Source organism: Somniosus microcephalus, chromosome 27, assembly GCF_052327205.1.
Source record: "Somniosus microcephalus isolate GS21.2 chromosome 27, FLI_Smic_1.0, whole genome shotgun sequence".
Classification (NCBI taxonomy): domain Eukaryota; kingdom Metazoa; phylum Chordata; class Chondrichthyes; order Squaliformes; family Somniosidae; genus Somniosus; species Somniosus microcephalus.
The window spans coordinates 17302682-17325399 of NC_141013.1; the positions used below are offsets into that span (position 1 = coordinate 17302682).

Sequence of the window (22718 nt, forward strand, 5' to 3'; positions counted from 1 at the left end):
GACAAATAGCTTGAAGAACTCAACCACAATGGGAGGAGTCAGTCTTTGGGATGATAAGAGTTGATTGGCACCCCATCCACCACCTTAAACATTCACTCCCTCCACCACCTGCGTACCGTGGCTGCAGTGTGTACCATCTACAAGATGCACTGAAGCAACTCGCCAAGGCTTCTCTGACAGCACCTCCCAAAACTGCGACCTCTACCACTGAGAAGGACAAGGGCAGCAAACGCATGGGAACACCACCACCTCCAGGTTCCACTCCAAGTCACACACCATCCTGACTTGGAAATCTATTGCCGTTCCTTCATTGTCACTGGGTCAAAATCATGGAATTTCCTCGCTAACAGCACTGTGGGAGTACCTTCACCACACAGACTGCAGCAGTTCAAGAAGGCGTCTCACCACCACCTTCTCGAGGGCAATTAGGGATGGGCAATAAATGCTGGCCTTGCCAACGACGCCCACATCCCATGAATGAATAAAGAAAAAGTTACTGTCGCCTTATTTGGCTCTTCTGGTGTTTTGTGTGTTCCAAGTTTGAATCTATTGCCGTTTACCTTCATTTATTTCTTTTGATAGTTTTATCCTGTGAATTTGCCCTTTTCTGCCCCAGTATGTTGTATTCAGGTGTTTTGTCAGGTAATGCAGTTTGTTCCGTTTAAAAAAAAAATGATGAGGACTGCAGTAGGTCAAGGAGAAGGGCCACCACCACGTTCTTGGGCAACTAGGGTTGGGCAATAAAAGTAGCCTTGCCAGCATTGCCACATCCCAAGAGCAAAAATTTAACAAGCTTTCTTAGAAATACTGATCAAAAAATGTATCCGTTGGTGCCATTAGTGGCTTTTCATGATCCAACAGCAGGAGCAAGGGTCAAATGAGATAAACCAGGTGATGTCATTACTTTGTGTTGAGTCTCTCAGCAGGTAGATAACTGGCCGACCTCATCCAACCGAAGGGAGGAAGTGAACGGCAAAAAGGCCACAGACTGACCAACCTTGTCTAACTTTGGCAAGGAAGAATTGGGTTGTGAACTGGGCAACTTTGTCCAATTGAGGCCAATGAATGAGGGCGTGAGGCTGTGAACTCCCCCATTGAACTGAGGTCTGAGAGTGAGTGGCAGCTCAGAACTAGCCAACTTTGTTTGACTGAATAAAATGATTGAGGGTGAGAGGCAGCCCTGGGGTTCAAATGTGACTTTTTCTGGTTGGATGCTGTGCACTTGGGCAGTTGATCTGGCCTCTGGGCTAAAGATATTGCGAGTCAGAAAATATATGGCCATTTTGCTGTTGATATTACTTTATTATTGTTAACCTTTCACCCTCACCCAACAAAAATGTCAGTCACAAAAGCTATTGGCTGGGAAAAGCAAACGGCAGAAGGTCAAGGGTTAAAAACATTAGTTCCAGTTTTGCAAAGATCACATCCTCAAACCGGGAGCAGGAATGTAATATTCACACTGTTATCCATTACCTTTAATGATCTGTTTGTGAGAATGAGGGTTCTTATAACAGGAAAATTCTGAATTTACCTTCCTATTTGTTTATGGTGTTACCCGTCATATAAAAAGATATCAGCTTAGAAAGTGCTTTTTGCTGAAGTTAGTGGATGGATGCTCGATTTGTTTGTATGGCGTTCCTCAGTCTGCTATTTTAATGCCGACATTAACCCCTTTGCTTTAAATATTCCTGTTTACAAGCACCATTGCTGAATGTGTAGAGGTAATGACATTGAAACTGGTCTACGTGGAGACCAATGGCTGGGTGTGTGTGTGTTTCCCCCAGTCTTCCCCCCCACTGTTTGTCCAGCTGGTTCTCATCTGAACTCTGATTCACGGCCACATCACTGAGTGTGTCACTGCACCATTGTGTAACTGTACACAAATTACATTGTAACTGCCGGTAATGGAGATACCCGTGGCAAAAGTTAGTCAGTGTTGGTACATCACTGACCCTTGTTATATCACTACCCTCGTGATATGTTAGAACTATACCTGCTAGATTTTCGGGATGTGGGTGACACTGGCAAGGCCACATTTACTGCCCATCCCTAGTTGGCCCATGAAGATGGTCTTAGCAGTTGTGGGGGTTTTTTTACAACAGAGTGGCATTAAAAGCCAACCACATAGTGTGAGACTGGAGTCACCACGTAGGCCAGATTGGATAGGGGTGATAGGTTCCATTCCCAAAAGTACATTGGTGGACCAGTTGGGTTTTTACGACAGCTTTTCATGGTCATTTTTTCCAGATGTTAGTCCACAAGTTACCAGTTTTCCTCAATTCAGTTGCACAACTTGCTTTGGTGGGATTTGAACTCCTGACCAATGTCCCCTTTAAGCTGCACGGCCGCGCAGGTGTCTCGAGGTCCCGCGCAGCCGGGAAGCCGGCTTTTAAATAGAAAAACGGTGCATGCACGGAATTTTGAATGTCCCCGCACAGCCCGTTAAAAGGGCTGCACGGGCCAAAAAAATTAGAGGGAGCATTGCTTATGACCATGGGTTGCTAGTCCAGTACCATAACTACTACACTACCTTTTGAAGTGAGTATATCGTGCATCATGTATGGGACTTATTTTATCGCTGAGGTGTCTTGGAGCACACTTCCCCAGAAAATGTAAATATCTGACACTTTTTATTTGGTGCATTTTCCAACATTTTGGAATGGACTTTTTATAAAAATATATAAATATTTTCTGATGTGTACATTATTTCATATGAGAGAATATATCCCACCAAGCTGGACCGACAACTATACCAATAAATCGCGACTGATGTGGTAACCTATTAACAAAATAACATTGATGTTTGTTTCTTGCAGTACCACCATGCTTCTTTCAGCCTGAAAATATCAGTATGCTATTTCCAGACTGCTATTTTAACACCTCCAGTAAATGTCCATCTGCTAATATCATCAACAGTAGAAGTAAGGCTCTTCATTGCTGCTATAAATCTATGAAGTTGTTGTAACAATGGATGTTGTGTGCTATCACAAACAGTTGATCTATCATTCCTCGTCTAAAACCAGCTTGCTCCTCATGCAGTACCAATTCTACGGATCTTTTCATTCTTCTCCGCAGTGTCTTAGTAAATACTTTTCCCGGTATACCCAGTAAGCTGATTCCTCTGCATTTGCTGCATTCGCTCCTTGTCTCCTTTTTTGAAGATTGATATTTTTCTGACTGCTACAAAGCCTTACCATCCTCATCAGGAGATGGCATCCTGTATCAGTGTGACTGTTTGTGATTTGCTGTCTCGTGATTTTGGTGCCAGGACTTTAGATACAAAAATAAAACGTCGGTATAGTCAGTCAGTCAGTCCCTTTTTGTTCTTTCATCCCCTCCCCCTTTTCCCAGCCCCCACTTGCTTTAAAATCTATCCCTCTTCCTGCTTTTTTTCCAGTTCTGACAAAGGGTCTTCGTCCTGAAACGTTAACTCCGTTTCTCTCTCCACGGATGCTGCCCTGGCCTGCTGAGTTTTTCCAGCGTTTTCTGTTGTTATTTCGGATTTCCAGCATCCGCAGTATTTTGCCATCGGTATAGTCAGTGAACCTTCCATCACAGCCTGCTGCTGGATTAACAAAGATCACCATTTAATAGAATGCCAGAAACCCAATCCCTCGAGTATGCACCTGAAACATTGTTCAGTCGAGAGAGTTTGAACGTTAGTGTTGAACTGGATTTACCCAGCTACTTGCACTAATTGGTCTAATTAGTCAGCCATACCCACTGGACACTAGTCGGTTGATACCTGTTTCCTCATTTGACAATGGGCTGGAATTTCCTGGATCGCACTGGACCAGAAATTGCACCAAAATGTTTTGCCGGTGTCTACGCCAATCTTGCTGTTGGGAACTTACACTGACATTTCGTACGGAGCTCATTTGCCTAAACTGGAACGTAAAAACCGTCATCATACAAGCTCAAAGGCAGCGCCTTCAATAGGGGTAATAGCGAGTGGGCTGCTGTCTTCTGCCATGGTGCCTCACTCTTGGACCCTCTTGCCTCTGCTGCTCCTCCTCCTCTTCTGTTATTATGAAGAATAGGAGTATGCCCATTGGGAAGGCCATTCCAGGTGCCCAGTCCTTCTGAACGGGTGCAGGGTCCGAAAAATTTCAGGTGCACTGAGACTAAGGGCACTTTGGTTCAGTATAGCACAAGTCTCAGTAAGATTTTTTTTTAAATTGCTAACTAACTCCAGAACACAAGGACATAAGAATTAGGAGCAGGAGTAGGCCATACCTTTAGTAAATATCAGGTGACTTAAGTCCATGCTGTGCCTAAATTTTGGGGCGTAAATTTTGTCAGGGCATTCCTGGTGTAATTGCAGGAAACTCGCAAGAGCTGGTGTTTTGTGTGGTGGGTGGAGCTATGTTAAAGAAGGGGAGAGGGTTCCAGCGGATGTACCTTGGAAGCAGCGCAAATAATCGAGGAAATTTGCAAGTATCGATATTTCGACGTAAAACGGGCGTAAATCAGTTACGCGCAAATTTCCTCAGGAAAAAAATGTTGCGATGCTGTGCTTGTGCCGCAGTAACTGTCTCACAATGACATGGTTTCTTCAGGAAGGTGCAGGCAGACTAAATCATCATGGGAGGAGGGTTGAAGAACAATAAGGAATATTGGCCCTGATTTTGCTCTCAGCTGCCCACAGACTTTTCGCGGGCTTGTCAGCGGAGATTTCCTCTAATCAGGAGTCTTTTCCAACGCGGCGGCCTCTACAAGGGATCTGTGGCATGTGTGAACAGAGCAAACAGCAGCGAGGCTCTTCAACCAATCAGATTGAAGAGCTCTCACTGAGACACGCAGAGTCCAAACAAGGAAGTATAAAGCAGGAAATGTAAATTAGATTTAAATGATGTACAGAAAGAGAAATAAAATTTGGGAAATACAGATGGGATTAAGGGAGAGAGATAATAGAGACAGACAGAAAAAGTACAAAAACATTTTTTTATAATCTCCAACACTCATTTTCTTCTGAGGGACTAAAACTCCACACTTGTAAAATTAACGTTTCAGGGCCAGAGAGTTTGTTCAGCAGTAATTATTACTCATCATGCCGTTAAAAACTCACTTACTCCTGAATGCACCAGCCCTAACTTTTTCAGCCATTTTTAGTGTGGAACTAGTGGGCAAGTACCCCAAGTTCACGCCGTTGCAGTCATTTCACTGCCGAGTCTATCGACGAGGACTGCAACAGCGCACCCTGTGGCGGAGCGAGGTATCTCTGACAGCAACTTTCAGATTTCCGTGTTTAACTGCACAGGTGCGTACTCCAGAAGATGCAGTCAGATTTCCTGTTCTAATGGTGAACGCTGATAGCCTCGCTGTTATTCTCATTGCAAATTCCGGGCCATCGATTATTATTTTTTTTTATAAAAGCGCCTTTGATATGAGTAGTTCTTTCAAAAGGCATTGGAAGCGGAATTGGACAGAGCTCCTAATAAAGCTGCTGCCATCTATCAGAAATTAACTTTAATCTTATTTCACTTTAGTGAGCAGATCATGTCCTCTTCCAGATAAATAGCCACATTAAAAGAGCAATAAACTATTAAAATCATTTCATCTTTGAAAGGTTGTGCATTAGATAGCTTCACACAAGCTGGGGATCCCTGTGAAATATGTAGATAATAATGTTACCAATTGCCTTGTGCAACACAAATTCTCTTTTCACACTGACCATCCAATGAGAAAGCTCTTGGAGTTTAATGAGCAACACAATGTAAAATGGCATCTGATGTGAGATTTATCAGAACTCCTGCATTTTGTCAAATTTATGATGAATGATTTTCCCCTTGACAGTTTTCTTTATCTAATATCTTGAATTCATTTTTAAACAAACTGCACCAGTCTATTAAAGCCAGAAATAATCGACTTGACTTATTATTAAAATATTCTGATGAAATACTGGTTGGTCTGGAGTTTGAATCTATAGAGAACGTTGCTAGATTCTTCAGGAGTCTGCTTTTTTCTTTTCTGGATTATTGGGGGAAATATTTTCTACTCCAGTGTTGGCATGAGAAGTCTTGAGTTCAAGCCCCACTTCAGTACTTGAGCACATAATTTAAGTTGACATACCAGTGAAGTACTGTTAGGGGTGCTGCATTGTTGAAAATGCTGTTTTTTTGGATAAGACATGAAACCATTTAGGTGGATGTTCAGGTAGGGCCAGGAAAGCCAGACAGGAGAGGATGTAAAAGATCCCACGGCACTATTTCAAAGAAAAGCAGGGGGAGTTCTCCCCGGTGTGCTGGCCGATATTTGTCCATCAACGAACATCACCAAAAAAAAGATTATCTGGTCATTATCGCATTTCTGTTTGTGGGAGCTTGCTCTGCGCAAATTGGCTGCCACATTCCTACATTAGTGACTACACTTCAAAAGTACTTCATTGGCCGTAAATCTCTTTGGGGCGTCCTGAGGTCATGAAAGGTGCTATATAAATGAAAGTCTTTATTATTTGAAGAAGAGCTGGGAGGTCTCCTGGTGTACGGGCTCCCCCAGCCAGCACCATCAAAACATTCTAACTGGTCATTCATTCATTTGTGGAACCTTGCTACGTGCAAACTGGCTGCTGCGTTTGCCTACAAAACAACAGTGTCTACACTTACATAGAAACATAGAAGATAGGAGCAGGAGTAGGCCATTCGGCCCCTTGAGCCTGCTCCGCCATTCAATGAGATCATGGCTGATCATCCAAATTCAGTACCCTGTCCCTGCCTTCTCCCCATATCCCTTGATCCCTTTAGCCTCAAGAAATATATCCAATTCTTTCTTGAATATATTTAATGAACTGGCCTCCACCGCCCTATGTGGCAGAGAATTCCACAGGTTCACCACTCTCTGGGTGAAGAAATTCCTTCTCATTTCAGTCCTAAATGGCTTACCCCTTATCCTTAGACTATGACCCCTGGTTCTGGACTCCCCGGCCATCAGAAACATCCTTCCTGCATCTAGTCTGTCCAGACCTGACAGATTTTATAGGTTTCAATGAGATCCCTTCTCAATCTTCTAAACTCCAGTGAGTATAAGCCCAATCGACACAATCTCTCCTCATACGTCATTCCTGCCATCCCAGGTATCAGCCTGGTGAATCTTCGCTGCACTCCCTCCATGGCAAGAACGTCCTTCCTCAGGTAAGGTGACCAAAACTGCACACAATACTCAAGGTGCGGTCTCACCAAGGCCCTGTACAACTGTAGCAAGACATCCTTGTTCCTGTACTCGAACCCTCTTGCTACGAAGGCCAAAATACCATTTGCCTTCTTAACCGCCTGCTGCACCTGCATGCTTACCTTCAGCGACTGGTGCACAAGAACACCCAGGTCTCTTTGCACTTCCCCTTCTCCCAATCTATTGCCATTCAAATAATAATCTGCCTTCCTGTTTTTGCCACCAAAGTGGAAAACCTCACATTTATCCACATTATAGTGCATTTGCCATGTTTCTGCCCAATCACCCAACCTGTCCAAATCGTACTGGAGTTTCACGACATCCTCCTCACAGCTTATCCTCCCACCCAGCTTTGTGTCGTCTGCAAATTTGGAGATATTACATCCAATTCCCTCGTCCAGATCATTAATATATATTGTGAACAGCTGGGGTCCTAGGACCGATCCTTGCAGTACCCCACTAGTCACTGCCTGCCACTCGGAAAACGACCCGTTTATTCCAACTCTTTGCTTTCTGTCCGCCAACCAGTTCTCTATCCAAGTCAATACCTTGCCCCCAATCCCATGTGCCTTAATTTTGCACGCTAATCTCAACAGTAATGAATTTGGTGTAAAATGCTCTGGGATGTCCTGAAGATGTGAAAGGCACTAGATCAATGCAAGTTCTTCCTTTGTTATCGAGGACTCTTCTATGTTGCCCTGGGCTTTCTGGGGGTTTCCGGGGCTGTGGGTGGAATTTAGCCTGCGTCCGCAGTAGTCACAGGCCCTCCCGAGGCTGGAGGGGGGGCGGTCCTGGCCAATCACCTCATGTTCTGGTGCTACTGCTGTCTGGTTACACCAGGAGAAGCGCACCTAAAAATCACAGCACTGCGGTCTGCTCCCAACCCCCACCGACCAGACTGTGATGCCCCCTGGGCCATGTAAATGATCCAGGACTGGAAATTCTGGGCCTGGACAGGAGCAGTACAATTAGGGTGTGTCCAGCACATTGGAGGCATATGCAGCCCACGTAGGGTGTGTCCAGCACATGTAGGGCATGTCAAGCACATGTAGGGTGTGTCCAGCACATGTAGGGTGTGTCCAGCACATGTAGGGCATATCAAGCACATGTAAGGTGTGTCCAGCACAGAGGTGGGGCAGGGAAAGCTGCCCTATTCAGTTGTAGTTTGCGCCATATATATCGCAGTATTGCCTGGCTGCTCCTGCACTCACTGAGAATGTTGCATTCCAGTTGTTTAATCGTTCCTGGAACATGCCTCTGATTACCCTTCTGTACACTGTAACTAATGTGCTATAAAAATAGAGCCCTGGCATGCCACGGGCTAATGCCCTCCTGTTTATAAACCAACAAGGCCGATGAGCAGGTTACTCTGTCACTCCGTCTCCCTTTCAGGTCGCTATGACTGACAAGCACATGATCGCAGTTGCTGCGGAGATGGCGGTGTACACGTGGGGGAACAATCTGAAAGGCCAGCTTGGTCACGGAGACCTGCAGTCACGTTCACGACCCCAGCTGGTGGAAGCGCTCAAAGGAAAGTTTATTGTCAGGTAATAAAGTTTACGAGCACATGGTTCAGAAGCTCTGGACCGAGGCAGCTTGTGAAGGGAAAGGGCATAAAGTGCAGATTTATCTTCCAGCCTCTGATAATTAGGGATTGCGCTGCAGTTTGACTCAACATGGTGAAAGTAAACAGCGTTTCAGATGAGTATTGTTCGGTAATTTATTCCTTCTCCAGTATTTTCCCTTTTAGATTATTCTCACACTTTTATAAACCTTTGGTTTTCCCATTCCCGTTGTGTTGGTCACTGGGGAATTCAACTTAAGAGCACTAAATGAAGCCGAAACGAGAATATATTTTTCAACAAATAGCTGTTTGGAGATCTGTTCGATTCCTGTTCAGAATTGAAGCTGAGACTCAAATCAAGATGATGAACACACATTTTTGCTTTGAAGGTAATGGAGTCAAATTCTGTGATACGAGGTGTTCGTCCCTGCAGAGGGACCCGCTCTCGTTTTCACTCTCAGTTGTGCAGGGAGTATTTATCCACTAGATATGCTTCTTGTTCCATGTTGCAAAAGAATTCTAATTCCACCAACTGGCTTCAATTACGAAAACTGGAGAAAAAGAATTAAAAACTGAAGCGGAATCATTGAATGGGCAGAAAACCTTCCACCAGATGGAGTTTGTACTTTGGGAGCTCTGTACCCAACTACATACTGCTGGGGGGAGTGGGTCCAGAACAATTCTGTTGCTATATTGTTAATTATTGAATTTGTGGAATGATTCTGTGGTATGATTGAACTTGGGAAACTATGTGTGTGTGTGTGAGAGAGAGAGAGAGGGGAGACTGTTTATGAGAGGGAGGGGAGGAAGGAAGTATGTGTGAGAGAGGGAGGGACTGTATGTGTGTGTGTGAGAGAGAGGAAGGGTGTATGTGTGAGAGAGAGCGGGAGGGACTGTATGTGTGTGTGAGGGGAAGGGTGTATGAGTGTGAGAGCGGGGAGGGACTGTGAGAGAGAGAGGAAAGGTGTTTGTGTACGTGTATGTGTGTGCATGTGAGGGAGAGGGAGGGACTGTGTGAGTGTGAGAGAGAGAGGGAGGAAGGGAGAGACTGCATGAGTGAGAGGAAGGGACAGTGTGTGTCGATGTGCTTCACTAAAAAATTGGCTGCTGCGTTTCCTACATTACAAAAGTGACTACACTTCAAAAGTACTTAATTGGCTGTAAAGTACTTTGGGATGACTTACGGTTGTGAAAGGTGCTATATAAATGCAAGTCTTTGTGAAGAACAGGGTGTGTGATTGAGTACAAAAAACCTATTTAAACTTGTGCAGGCTTTGTATGTTTGCATTACCGTTTCCCTCCTGTAATTGTCTCTCACCGTGTGGTATCCCTCAGTTCAAAGCGTCAACTGACCACAGCTCCCAGTGACTATTACATTTGATTGCACATGCTCAGCAAACAATCCAAATGTTCCTTCCTTAATTGCACCAGGAGCCACAACTCCCAGCATCCCTGATACATCTTCACATGTAGCAGCACCGCATCAATCAGCATTCCCTGTCCAGGTGCAAACACAGGGGAGGAAATGACTGTATACACAATGGGAGTTTCTTCAAGTTGCAAGAGATGTGATTACTTCCAAAGTGCTGTACATTTTTCACCAGTCCTACAGGCATTAATCAGGTCAATTAGAAAGCTCACCGATGAGGAGGAAAGATCAGCATTTGCAACAAAGAAAGTACGCTCTGTCAGACGCAGGCATCTTCCACTTTATCAAAGGTCCTATATTCTGAGGATGACAGTACAGCTCAAACTCCTAGCAATGAGGTTGAAACTTTGAGGCACTTGAAACACTTGCTAACTCATTCATGGGATGTGGGCGTCGCTGGCAAGGCCAGCATTTATTGCCCATCCCTAGTTGCCCTTGAGAAGGTGGTGGTGAGCCGCCTTCTTGAACCGCTGCAGTCCGTGTGGTGAAGGTACTCCCACAGTGCTGTTAGGGAGGGAGTTCCAGGATTTTGACCCAGCGACGATGAAGGAACGGCGATATATTTCCAAGTCAGGATGGTGTGTGACTTGGAGGGGGAACTTGGAGGTGGTGGTGTTCCCATGCGCCTGCTGCCCTTGTCCTTCTAGGTGGTAAAGGTCCACGGGTTTGGGAGGTGCTGCCGAAGGAGCCTTGGTGAGTTGCTGGAGTGCATCTGTCGCTTGGCTATCCTGGAATCAAACACCTGGAAATTCTCCTCCAAGAAATTAGTAATGACCAATAACAAATCTATGAGTGTGTACAGGAGGCATTGGGGTAAAAATTCACCTTGGGCGGTGGCACAAAGCAGGCGGCATCGCATCGGCCACCTGTTATACACCCTGTCGGATATCTAGCTCCATTGAAGTCACTGGAACCGAATATCAGGCAGGGAGTATAACAGGCTGCTGATGCCATGCGCTACCGCCCAAGGCGAATTCCTACCCCTCTATACCTCAATGATATTAAATCCCTTAGGCTTCCTCCTTAACCATTGCAATGCATGTCTTTGCAGGGCCTGTTGTGGAGATGGATTCAGTGTGTTTGTCAGTGATAATGGAATTGTAATGACCTCTGGAGACGGAGCCCAAGGCTGCCTGGGGCACGGGGACCACTTTAGCACCTCCAGGCCTTGTTTGATTGAAGCCCTGCTGAGTGTAAATGTACAGGCCATTGCCTGCGGCCTGCACCACGTGGTGTGTGTCAGTGGGGATGGTGAGGTGAGTAACTTGTTTTTAAACGCATGCGTTTCAAAAACTCCAGTATGATTATTTTTAGCTAGAGGTAGCCTTCACAGAAAAGGACTGCCTGTTGGTCATACCATGAGCCCAGATTTTTCTGCTGGTCTTAATCGAAGGTGCTGATGTTTACCAGTGCCGCCAAAAGATTCTTCTATAATGGTGTATCGGAGAACAAGCAGTAATTTGAAGTGAAAGAAATGGAAGATGTGGCTGGGACGTATAGCTAGAGAAGATTACCCAGATAGAGTGGGGCGAAGCCACGGAGAGATTTGAAAATGAGACTGAGGACTTTGAAGTTACAGTAATTTCTGTGGTTGTCTCAATTGGAATCATAAGTTATGTATAGTGCAACACTTTAAACTGTCATATGTCATACTGTTTGAATTTGTTTGGTGTTCCTTGTCCAACACCTGCGCAAAACCCAAAAGTTGAAGTGCAGTATGATTATAACCAGGCACATAAAATGTAAGGTCAGCTGCTGAGCATATGTTGAGAAAACTGAAGCAAAGGTGGAGGTGTCTGGATTGATCTGGTGCTGCCTTGTTATATGACCCCAGTAAAGGTGGGCAGAATCTTTGCAATGCGCTATATGTTGCATGTTCTGACAAAACAGAAGGGTCTGTAACATCAACTTGATGAGGAACATATGCCTGAAATGGAAGCCGAGGAAGAGCTATTTCATTAGGGGGCGAGGTAGGGTTACACCGTGGTATCGACTGAAGACTCGCACAATCGTAGAATCATAGAATGGTTACAGTACAGAAGGAGGCCATTCGGCCCGTTGAGCCCGTGCCGGCTCTCTGCAAGAGCACCTCAGCTAGTCCCACTCCCCCGCCCTTTCCCCGTAGCCCTGCAAGTTTTTTACTTTCAGGTACTTATCCAACTCCCTTTTGAAAGCGGTGATTGAGTCTGCCTCCACCACCCTTTCAGGCAGTGCATCTCAGATCCTAACCACTCGCTGCGTAAAAAAGTTTTTTCATACGTCGCCTTTGGTTCTTTTGCCAATCACTTTAAATCTGTGTCCTCTGGCTCTCGACCCCTCTGCCAATGGGAACAGTTTCTTTCTATCTACTCTGTCCAGACCCCTCATCGTTTTGAACACCTCTATCAAATCTCCTCTCAATCTTTTCTGCTCTAATGAGAACAACCCCAGCTTCTCCAGTCTATCCACGTAACTGAAGTCCCTCATCCCTGGAATCATTCTCGTAAATCTTTTCTGCACCCTCACATCCTTCCTAAAGTGCGGTGCCTAGAATTGGACACAATACTCTAGTTGAGGCCGAACCAGTGTTTTATAAAAGTTCATCATCATTTCTACGTTTTTGTATTCTATACCTTTACTCATGTAGCCCAGGATCCCGAAAGCTTTTTAAACTGTTTTCTCAAACTGCCCTGCCACCTTTAATGATTTGTGCACATATACCCCTAGGTCTCTCTGTTCATGCACTCCTTTTAGGATTGTACCATTTAGTTTATATTTCCTCTCCTCATTCTTTCTACCAAATGTATCACTTCGCACTTTTCTGCATTAAATTTCATCTGCCACGTGTCCGCCCATTCCACCAGCCTGTCTATGTCTTCTTGAAGTCTATCACTCTCCTCCTCACTTTTCACTATACTTCCAAGTTTTGTGTCATCTGCAAATTTTGAAATTGTGCCCTGTACACCCACATCCAAGTCATTAATATATCAAGAAAAGCAGTGGTCCTAGTACCGACCCCTGGGGAACACCACAGTATACCTTCCTCCAGTCCGAAAAACAACCGTTCACCACTACTGTCTGTTTCCTGTCACTTAGCCAATTTCATATCCATGAAGCCACTGTCCCTTTTATTCCATGGGCTTCAACTTTTCTGACAAGCCTATTATGTGGCACTTTGTCGAACGCCTTTTGGAAATCCACGTACACCACGTCAACCACATTGCCCTCATCAACCCTCTCTGTTACCTCATTAAAAAACTCGATTAAGTTGGTTAAACACGATTTGTCTTTAACAAATCCGTGCTGGCTCTCCTTAATTAATCCACACTTGTCCAAGTGACTGTTAATTTTGTCCCTGATTATTGCTTCTAAAAGCTTCCCCACCCCAAGGTTAAACTGACTGGCCTATAGTTGCTGGTTTTATCTTTACACCCTTTTTTGAACAAGGGTGTAACATTTGCAATTCTCCAGTCCTCTAGCACCGTTTCTAAGGAGGATTGGAAGATTATGGCCAGTACCTCCGCGATTTCTTCCTTCACTTCCCTCAACATCCTAAATTGCATCCCATCCACTCCTGGTGACTTATCTGCTTTAAGTACAGCCAGCCTTTCTAGTACCTCGTCTTTATCAATTTTTATCCCATCCAGCATCTCCTCTACCTCCTCCTTCACTATGTCTATGGCAGTATCTTCTTCCTTGGTGAAGACAGATGCAAAGTACTCATTTAGCACCTCAGCCATACCCTCTGCCACCATGCGTAGGTCTCCTTTTTGGTCAACTTTGGCCACTTCACGTGAAACATTTACAGAAATTCATAAAAGGGTCACTGGCTTTTTTTTTGGTCATGTTTGCTGTCATATGATAGTAGTGAATATCCCGTGGTGTTGCCCATGGTAAGTCGGATGATAGGCTGCTTTATAACGACAGGAGCTTTACGCCATATAGTGCACCATGTATTATTCTGCTGCTAAGAAGCATCTGTGTTCTGACGAAAGGTCATTGACATGAAACGTTAACTCTGTTTCTCTCTCCACGGATGCTGCCTGGCCTGCTGAGTTTTTCCAGCGTTTTCTGTTGTTATTTCAGATTTCCAGCATCCGCAGTATTTTGCTATTGTATCTGTGTTTAATGTTGCCCTTCCCCTTTAAGACCACCATGTCTAGTTGCTTTGTCTAGCAATCACCACCCTTGCCGTGGAATTTTGGGGGGTTTCAGTTTCCGCAGAGTTTTTGAACATCCTCTGCCCAATTTTCCAATCAGCATTGCTAGCGGAATGTGTCTTTACAGGGGTTGCAAGTAAATGGGAATTCGGGCACGGTGCTCAAGATTTCCCAGCCATTAATTTTAACTCCTGTTCCCGACTTCCTGATTTGTGTTCCCTTGCACATTGGGAGTGCTAGATCATAAAATTTGCCCCATAATTTCCAGCTTGCTACGATACTTCAATGGGATTATTGATGCCGTTATACACCTGGATGAGTTTCAATTTTCCGAAGGCACAATTTATTCTGTTCACTGGAATTGTTAGTTTCCTCATGCTGGAAAATAATGGGCAGATTTATTTTCTCCTGGACTGTGAAAAGCCGACCTGCCATCTTCACATTTTGTACAGTTATGGGTTTTATATTCACTACTTCAGTGATTCTACCCGAATGCTTTATGAAAAGAATCCGAAATTATCTTCTAAATGACTGGTTCCACTCAGTAACACACAGCTAGCGAGGCTCTAAGGTTCACAGTACTGATAGCACTCTTATCAAACCTTCAATGTTTGGCAGTTTTCCTCCTTCAACTTTTCTCCAAAAGGCTTTGAAAGGATGAACAGGGAAATGTTTCCACCAGTCAGTGAGTTGTTAATGAGGGGCATAAATTTAGGTTTAGTACTAAAAACATAAAGGGGGAGGGTCAAAAGTTTTTTTTCACAGAGTGTTATTACAATATGGAATGCATTACTGCAAAGGGCTATTGAACCCAGCAATTAAGAGGATATGAAAAGGATAATTTTCTGACTATTTGCTGGTGGCAACAATCTTGCACAACACCAGCGCATATCAGAAAATTAGTCATTAAATCAAGGGGGAAAATATTGAAAGGGATGGGGGGGAAAACACATTAGAGTAGAGCTCCGATGTAGAGCATGCACAATGGGCAAAATGGCCTCCTTTACTGCTGAAATATCCGTGATTCTATGAAAAGCAGGCAGTTTTACATCTTATACAAAAAGAAAATACTGCAGATGCTGGAAATCTGAAATAAAAACTGAAAATGCTGGAGAAACTCAGCAAGGTCAGGCAGCATCTGTGAAGAGAGAAACAGAGTTAACGTTTCAGGTCATCGACCCGAAACGTTAACTCTGTTTCTCTCTTCACAGATGCTGCCTGACCTACTGAGTTTCTCCAGCATTTTCAGTTTTTACATCTTGTTTAGGTTCTGTAAAACTGAAGTATGAAACCATCTGGTGTAACGTTGCCACTAACCTTGCGTGTCCCCGACATTATCCCAACATGAATCCGTTTGGATTTGGCTGGCCTGAACATGACAGCTAATTGTCTCGCTTCAGGATAACTGAACTGGGTTGAGTTCAGCAAGTTTCCTATTCTAGACGTAGCTGTTGTTGTACTGAAGTGATGGAGGATGAGCTGCGGTGTTTCACCACATTCTAGGTGTTTTCCTGGGGCAATGGGAAATATGGAAAACTGGGACTTGGGAATGATGATGATCACTGCTTGCCGATGGAAATAACTTTCGAGGAGAAGGTATTTGTAAGAGATGTAAAGTGCGGCTTGGATGGAACCATGTTCTTAACAGGTATGACTAGATATGTTTATTGTACTTTAACTCCCTATAAACATTTAAATTCATTTAATTCAGCTATAACAGAAACTGTACAGTCATCAACTAATTTACTGTTACAATTAAAATGCCAACTAAAAGTTCAGCCCTGTACAGAGTGACTTTCTTAGTTCTTTCCTGCCTTTGAACTGGTCCCACTCCTTTTCAGACTGTTACTCCATCTTCAAGTTTGGGTTGATCCTGTGCCTTATCTTCAGGCTGCCCCTGCACCTTCTCCAGACTAACCCAACACCTTTTTTAGATTGCTCCATCTCCCACGCCTTCTCTCCAGACTAATCCCGTATCTTCTCCCCAGACCAATTTGAAACCCAAATTCCACCCTTCCGCACACTGCCGATCGGTTCTTTTCATTGTGATTTTCTACACAGTGAGTTCCAGATCTTCACTCACGGGCAGGGAAAGCCAAAGGTTGAATTCCTCTCGCGCACCTCTGAGCGATTAGTTACAACATGGTATTAGCAAGCTTCTGGGAGCAAGGGGAAATCGCAAACAATAAGAAAAAAATGAGCCTCTATCTTTCTGACTTTTCACATCTGTCAGTTGTTGTTAAAGCGATAATATTCAGTCAGATTTAAAAAATCCTTGTATTTTCTTCTGAACAGATATATGCTTCTTGTGCTTAAAGTTCAATTGAAGAACAGTTTTAGCTCCATAGTTGGCACGTTCTGAGAATTTTGCTTTGTGATCAATAGATACTGATAGTCTGCTGGCCTGTGGTAATAATCGGTACAATAAACTGGGTCTGAACGAGAGACGCGGCCTTCTCATGCAGATGACAATGCTGTTTGCACGAGTGAGTATTCTTTAATCTCGGGTGTTTCACTTATTGATACTATTGACAAGGTATGTTTTGATATTTTATGCACAGTCAGCTTCTTTTAATTCATGTATGACATGAAAAGTGTCCCGTACATTTGCCCTAACAACACCATTGAGTTAATTTCTGTTGACCGCCGACTGTTGTAAATCTACACTTCAGCATTTTGCTAAGAGTAGTATTCCATTCACAAACTGCTCTATGGGAAGGATGGAGTTTCTTTCTGGACAATAGCTGACAGCAAATTTTAAAATGTATTTATGTTTTGTCTTTCTGTGGAGTCGCAGAGCGAGGCTCTCATACTGGCTTCCTGACTCACTGGTTAAAAGAAATATTTGGAGCCAGAGCCGGTAATGTGAATTTATGTTCAATTGTTCCCACTTTGGGTCATTGGACCAGAAAGGTTACACACTGTGGGCTATAATGGCTGTAAACTATGGGCCAGTGGGATATAGAGGTTGCACAATGGGATCAGTAGAAAATATAAGGGCTGATTTTCTTCAGTGCCTTGGTGTAAGAGCTTGTAAGACAGAAGTGCTTATTGCACACAAGCTGCTCATAATTTTAAGTCCATTAAAGAAAATTGTGAGCAACTCATTCCAAAATTTGTGATAAGCACCTCCGCCCCACCACGTCCTTACACCAGGGGCAGAAGAGGAATATCTGCTCTATAGACCTCACAATGGGTGGGAAATACCATTAACATCTAATTCTAATATTTCCAAAATCACAACCAGTCTAGGGAGAAATGAGAAGTAGCTCACGTGGCATAAAGAGGAGTATTATACTCTATAGTAATATTAATCTGTCTGTCCTCAATAACACGGACATGCATCCTTTTATGTAATACTAGCTGGGGGGGCCCGGTGTTGCCAAGGCTTTTTTGTAAAACGGCAGTTTACAGGGCCGCGCGGTTGACGGCTGGCCGCTGCCGCTCCCCCGCTCTGTGTCTCGGGCTGAGCGGTTGTCAGGCCTGGCCCGGCCCGGCCTGAGTGACCCCAACTCACCTCCCGCTCCGGCGGGCCACCGCAGCTGCCCCGCTCACTGTTGAGTAAAAGTAGTGAAAAAAATGGCGGCTACATTTCGGGAGGCTGCAGGATTAGGTCCCGCCCACACACAGAATGAAACGCCCCCCGTGACGCACCGATTGGTCAACCATCAGGTCACTGAACTGTAGGATTGGTCAACCATCACGTCACTCAACGCTAATGAGCGGTAGGATTGGTCAACCGCTAATGAGCGGATTTTTGAACATTTTTTTGTATACTGTCCGAACAATTTTTGTCTGACCAAAAAGTAAATACGCCTATGAGACTCCCCTAATCATAAGCTTTCTTTTGATATAACAAACGTGTAGGTACGCTCTATAACTTTTGAGTGTATAGCGGACAGACAGACATACAGACAGACAGACATACAGACGGACGGATCCTTTTATATATATATATATAGATTAACTAGCTGGGGGGAGCCCGGCTTTGCCAGGGCTGTTTTGGGCCGGGCGGTTTAAATCGAGTGCCAGGCTTTGGGGCCTCTCTGTGTCCCTCTGTGAATCTGGTGCCGGGCAACATTTTAAATCGAGTCCCAGGCTTTTGGGCCCTGTCTGTGTCCCTTTGTGAATCTGCTGCCGGGCAACATTTCTACCTTTTAATACCTTGAAAGATGAAAGTGAAAGTACTTATAAAACGTTTTTGGTAAATCTTATGTTATTTTTAAAAGAGATACTAACTTTTTCAAAGCTGGATGATCAAAGTAGTTTGAGCTGGAAGCTGAAGTAATGGCAGTGAAACAATGGCTGCCAGATCCCTGAGATGAAAACGATTAGTCCCGCCCATCAGGGGACCGTACTGTAGGATTGGTCAATCGTGACGGCACAGGATTGGTCGAACCTTGACGTCAGTCAATCAATGCTAAGTAGCAGATAATGAGTTTAATTTTGAAGGTTTTTTGCATAAGGCACGAACAATTTTCGTCCGACCGAAAAGTAAATACACTTACGAGCGTCCCGGAAGCGTAAGCTTTCTTCGGAGGTAACGCGCGCGTAGGTACGCTCTATAACTTTCGAGCGCATAGCCGGACAGACGCACACGTGAGGACAGACAGAAGGACAGACAGATAGACAGACAGAAAGAAGTATCCGTTTATATATATAGATTAATCTCAAAAGCAACACCAATAACTAGATATAACTCTGCATCAATGTTCCCTATAAGCTGCGCAGTGCTCCACGGAACGCACGCAGCCATCTTGCTGGCTTTGCAGTGCAAAAACCGCCCATGCGAGGTATTTTGAATGGCCCGTGCAGTCCCTTAAAGTGGCCATACAGCGCCAAAAACAATTACAGGGAACATTGCTCTGCGTCCCTCTGTATACTGGTGTCCTACAGTGTATAACTGTTGTAACAATGCTCTCAGGTACTGGGATGCATTTGAAAAGAATATGATTATAAGCCAAGGCAAATTTAGTTTAACTGCATACAAACCATTGGTAAGACCATATTTGCAATGGTGTGTGAAAGCCAGTGTATCTTGCATTAAAAGGACATTGATGCATTGAAAAGCACAAACTTGATTTTAGGACTCAAAACTCTTGGGTTATGAGGATGAACCTTTTTCTCACAGAAGAAAAAATGAGAGAGGACTTGCACAAGCTTTTTTTTGAAAGCTAGTGTGGACATGAACAGATGTGATCAGAGGATGAGGTGGCATGAGCAAAAACCTTGGTAACACTAAAGATCAGCATCATTATGTTTTCCACAGAGTAGTAGATACATGGAAGAGATTCCCAACAAAAGTATTTTCTGTGTGAAATATAAAAGCCACACATAAGATAAACTGTAGGCCCGATTTTAACTCTGGGCGGCAGCCGTGTGGGTAGAGGCGGAGGCAGTTGGCAAATCGCCCCGGCAGCGTGAGGCCCGGGAGATTTTAACTCCAGGCCCAGTCAAGTTACTGCCTGAAACTGGCAGAGAGCAGCAGCTGGCTGGTGGGCCAGAGAGGAATGTTGGGTGACAGGAGGCCACCGTCAGGGACCCAAGGAACAGTCTGCAGCCCTCGGCTCAGTCACTAGGAAGGGCTTCAAGAGAGCCTTGCGATCCGTGGGGGGGTGGGGGGCGGGGGGGGAGAGTGGGGAGGAAGCCCAGGCAGGGGGAGTCCTGAACATGCCTTGTGAGGTCCAGAGGAAGCACTCCTGCTCCTCCTGACCCCACAAGGAAAGTCAAAAATAATTTAAAAAACTTAGGGGGCTAAATTTGGGCGCTAACGGGGCGCAAATCAACTAGCGCCTGGGCGCGGCGCCGCTTACGCCTCCCACGAAATTAAGTGGGAGGTTAGCAGCGGCGCTAACCGTTAGCACCGCAGGGCGCTGCGCCGCCAGCGATGACGCATTGCTGTGCGCAGCGCCCCGCTTGCGCCACAGCTGTAATATTGGGTGGCGCCCCACGACTTATCGCCGGACGCTATGTCCGCCGGGGTCAGGGGGGCCTACCTGTGGCCGTGGCGGCGCTAGTTAAAGATGAGGTGGTGGGCAGCCATTTTTGTTGCTGGCCACCTGTCAGCACCTGTCCCCGTTGCTGCCCCTGGCCCCTGTGAAGCCCCCCCGCGGGGTGCTGGCTGCTCTCTGTGAGCCCGGCACTCCTCTTGAGTGCCGGGCTTGTTTGCCGGCACTCCCGATCCCTGGTGGCCCAGCTGGGCGCTGGGATGTGCTGCGCCAGGCCCCTCCCCTTTAATAAGGGGAGGAAGACCTGCAGTACCGCGGCGCGACGGCACGTTGCACCGCGATATTGGTTCGCAGTGCCCCAAGAGGGACACGGGGCGCTTCCTCCCTCTCAGGGTGCTAGCTGGGAAAATCGGCCACGGGGGCACTAACTTTTTCGGGGCACTACCCAATTTTTACCCCTTACTTTTGGGCCTCTTCCGACCCAACACCATTCCCACTAGGTTAACCTGGCAGGAAAGCCACAATGGCTTCCCCATGCAGGCCTCTGGTTAATGTAGGAGTCAAGCCCCAATGGTGCCATCAGTGACCTATCTGCAGATGTAAAAAAGGACATTCCTGCTTGCTCAAAGAGCTGCTTAAAATTGGAGCCTGCAGGAAGAGAGCGGGACCTCATCGGATAAGACCCACGGATGATTTTAACTGCCTGACCGCCTCTATTTCTGCCAGACAGACAGGGTTAAAATCGCCCTTAGTTGGATAAGGACACTGCACATTGTGGAGCAGTGGGATATAGAAGCTGCACCCTGGGACCAGTAGGAAATATAGGCTGCATAATGGGTGGGAAACAGAACTTTAAATAGAAGCCAGACAGTAGGATATAGAGGCTAAATAGAAGGAAACAGTGGCATAGAGGTTAAGCAATTCTAACACCTAAGAGCAAAGTGAAACCTATTCTGTTCCCTTTAATGTTGCAGACTGATGTTGAAGGCAGGAAGGTTCCCACAGTCGTGAAGGTGTTGAGAAACCACCGTGTGAGAGATGCTGTCCTGGGCCCCTCTCACAGCATTGTACTGGTGGAGCCTGGAAATATTTATACCTTTGGGAGGAATGCAGAAGGACAGCTGGGTACTGGCAACACCAAACCCTATAAAGGGCCAATGCATGTAAAACAACTCCAGCGTAAAACTATCACTGTAAGTTATAATTATATTTCTTACACTGAATAAGTGCAACCATAGATAATATCATTGCTTTTTTAATAAAATTAGAATGCAGAAAAAAATATTCAGATCCTTTGGTTGACATTTCAAAACCATTCTGATATCCATAGCTAGCAGCTCTCTGTTATCAGAATTGGTTCGGTAAAATTTTCTAAATCTATATATGTAGTAAATCCATTTTGGTAACAGCCAGCTGCAAACTACCATGTCTTATAGCAGTACTGATGTTGGGACTATAGGCTGTAAACTCTGTCCCATAGGCAAGCTCAGGGCTGTCTTCCTGATTGTTCCTCATATTGTTCTCCATTTTATTTCTTTACTTTAAATAAGGCACCACAATTATTAATGCATGTGAGGCATACTTCTGAATCACTCTCCTTCTGTACTCTATTTTCCTCTACATGAAGCCAGAGAGCACCAACCATTGCAAGAGGTGTAGGGAGAAGTAGACATGGGACAACTGATCAGGGAGGGGAAACAGGCAAGTGTCCACTCTGTTGTAACCATGAATTCCAACAGTAATAGATTTACACAGGGGAAAGAAAGGAAAGCAAGACCTCGCACTTATAGAGTACCTTTCACATCCTTGGGACATTCCAGTTGCTTCAGTTCATTAATTACTTTTGAAATGTAGCCATTGTTGTTATGCAGACAAAAGTGGCAACCAATATGTACATAGAACGTCAAATAACATAACTGACTAATGAATCTGTTTGTTGGTGTTGGTTGTTTGTATAAAGATTGGCCTGGACACTGAGAGAGCTGCTCTACTCTTTGAATAGTGCCATAGGATCTCTTAAAAAAATAGGAGCAGGAGTAAGCCATTCGGCCCTTCGAGCCTGCTCCACCATTCAACACGATCATGGCTGATCCTCTATCTCAATACCATATTCCCGCTCTCTCCCCATACCCCTTGATGCCTTTTGTGTCTAGAAATCTACCTATCTCCTTCTTAAATATATTCAGTGACTTGGACTCCACAGCCTTTTGTGATAGAGAATTCCACAGGTTCACCACCCTCTGAGTGAAGAGATTTCTCCTCATCTCAGTCCTAAATGTCCTACCCCATATCCTGAGACTGTGACCCCTCGTTCTAGACCCCCCAGCCAGGGGAAACATCCTCCCTGCATCCAGTCTGTCTAGCCCTGTCAGAATTTTATACGTTTCAATGAGATCCCCTCTCATTCTTCTAACCTCTAGTGAATACAGGCCTAGTCGACCCAATCTCTCCTCATACGACAGTCCTGCCAT

The 22718-nt window shown here is 45.0% G+C and overlaps 1 protein-coding gene across 4 annotated transcripts in view; it reads left to right on the top strand.

Moving 5' to 3' along the window:
* Window positions 1–22718, top strand: part of LOC147100016 (serine/threonine-protein kinase Nek9-like) — a 102710-nt gene that overhangs the window by 49831 nt on the left and 30161 nt on the right. For all 4 annotated transcript variants that reach the window (XM_085968581.1, XM_085968582.1, XM_085968583.1 and 1 more), the window contains 5 exons: window positions 8560–8714; window positions 11212–11416; window positions 15803–15947; window positions 16685–16785; window positions 21222–21440. In XM_085968581.1, the coding sequence (XP_085824707.1) occupies window positions 8560–8714; window positions 11212–11416; window positions 15803–15947; window positions 16685–16785; window positions 21222–21440 (825 nt within the window). The remainder of the gene's footprint in view (window positions 1–8559; window positions 8715–11211; window positions 11417–15802; window positions 15948–16684; window positions 16786–21221; window positions 21441–22718) is intronic.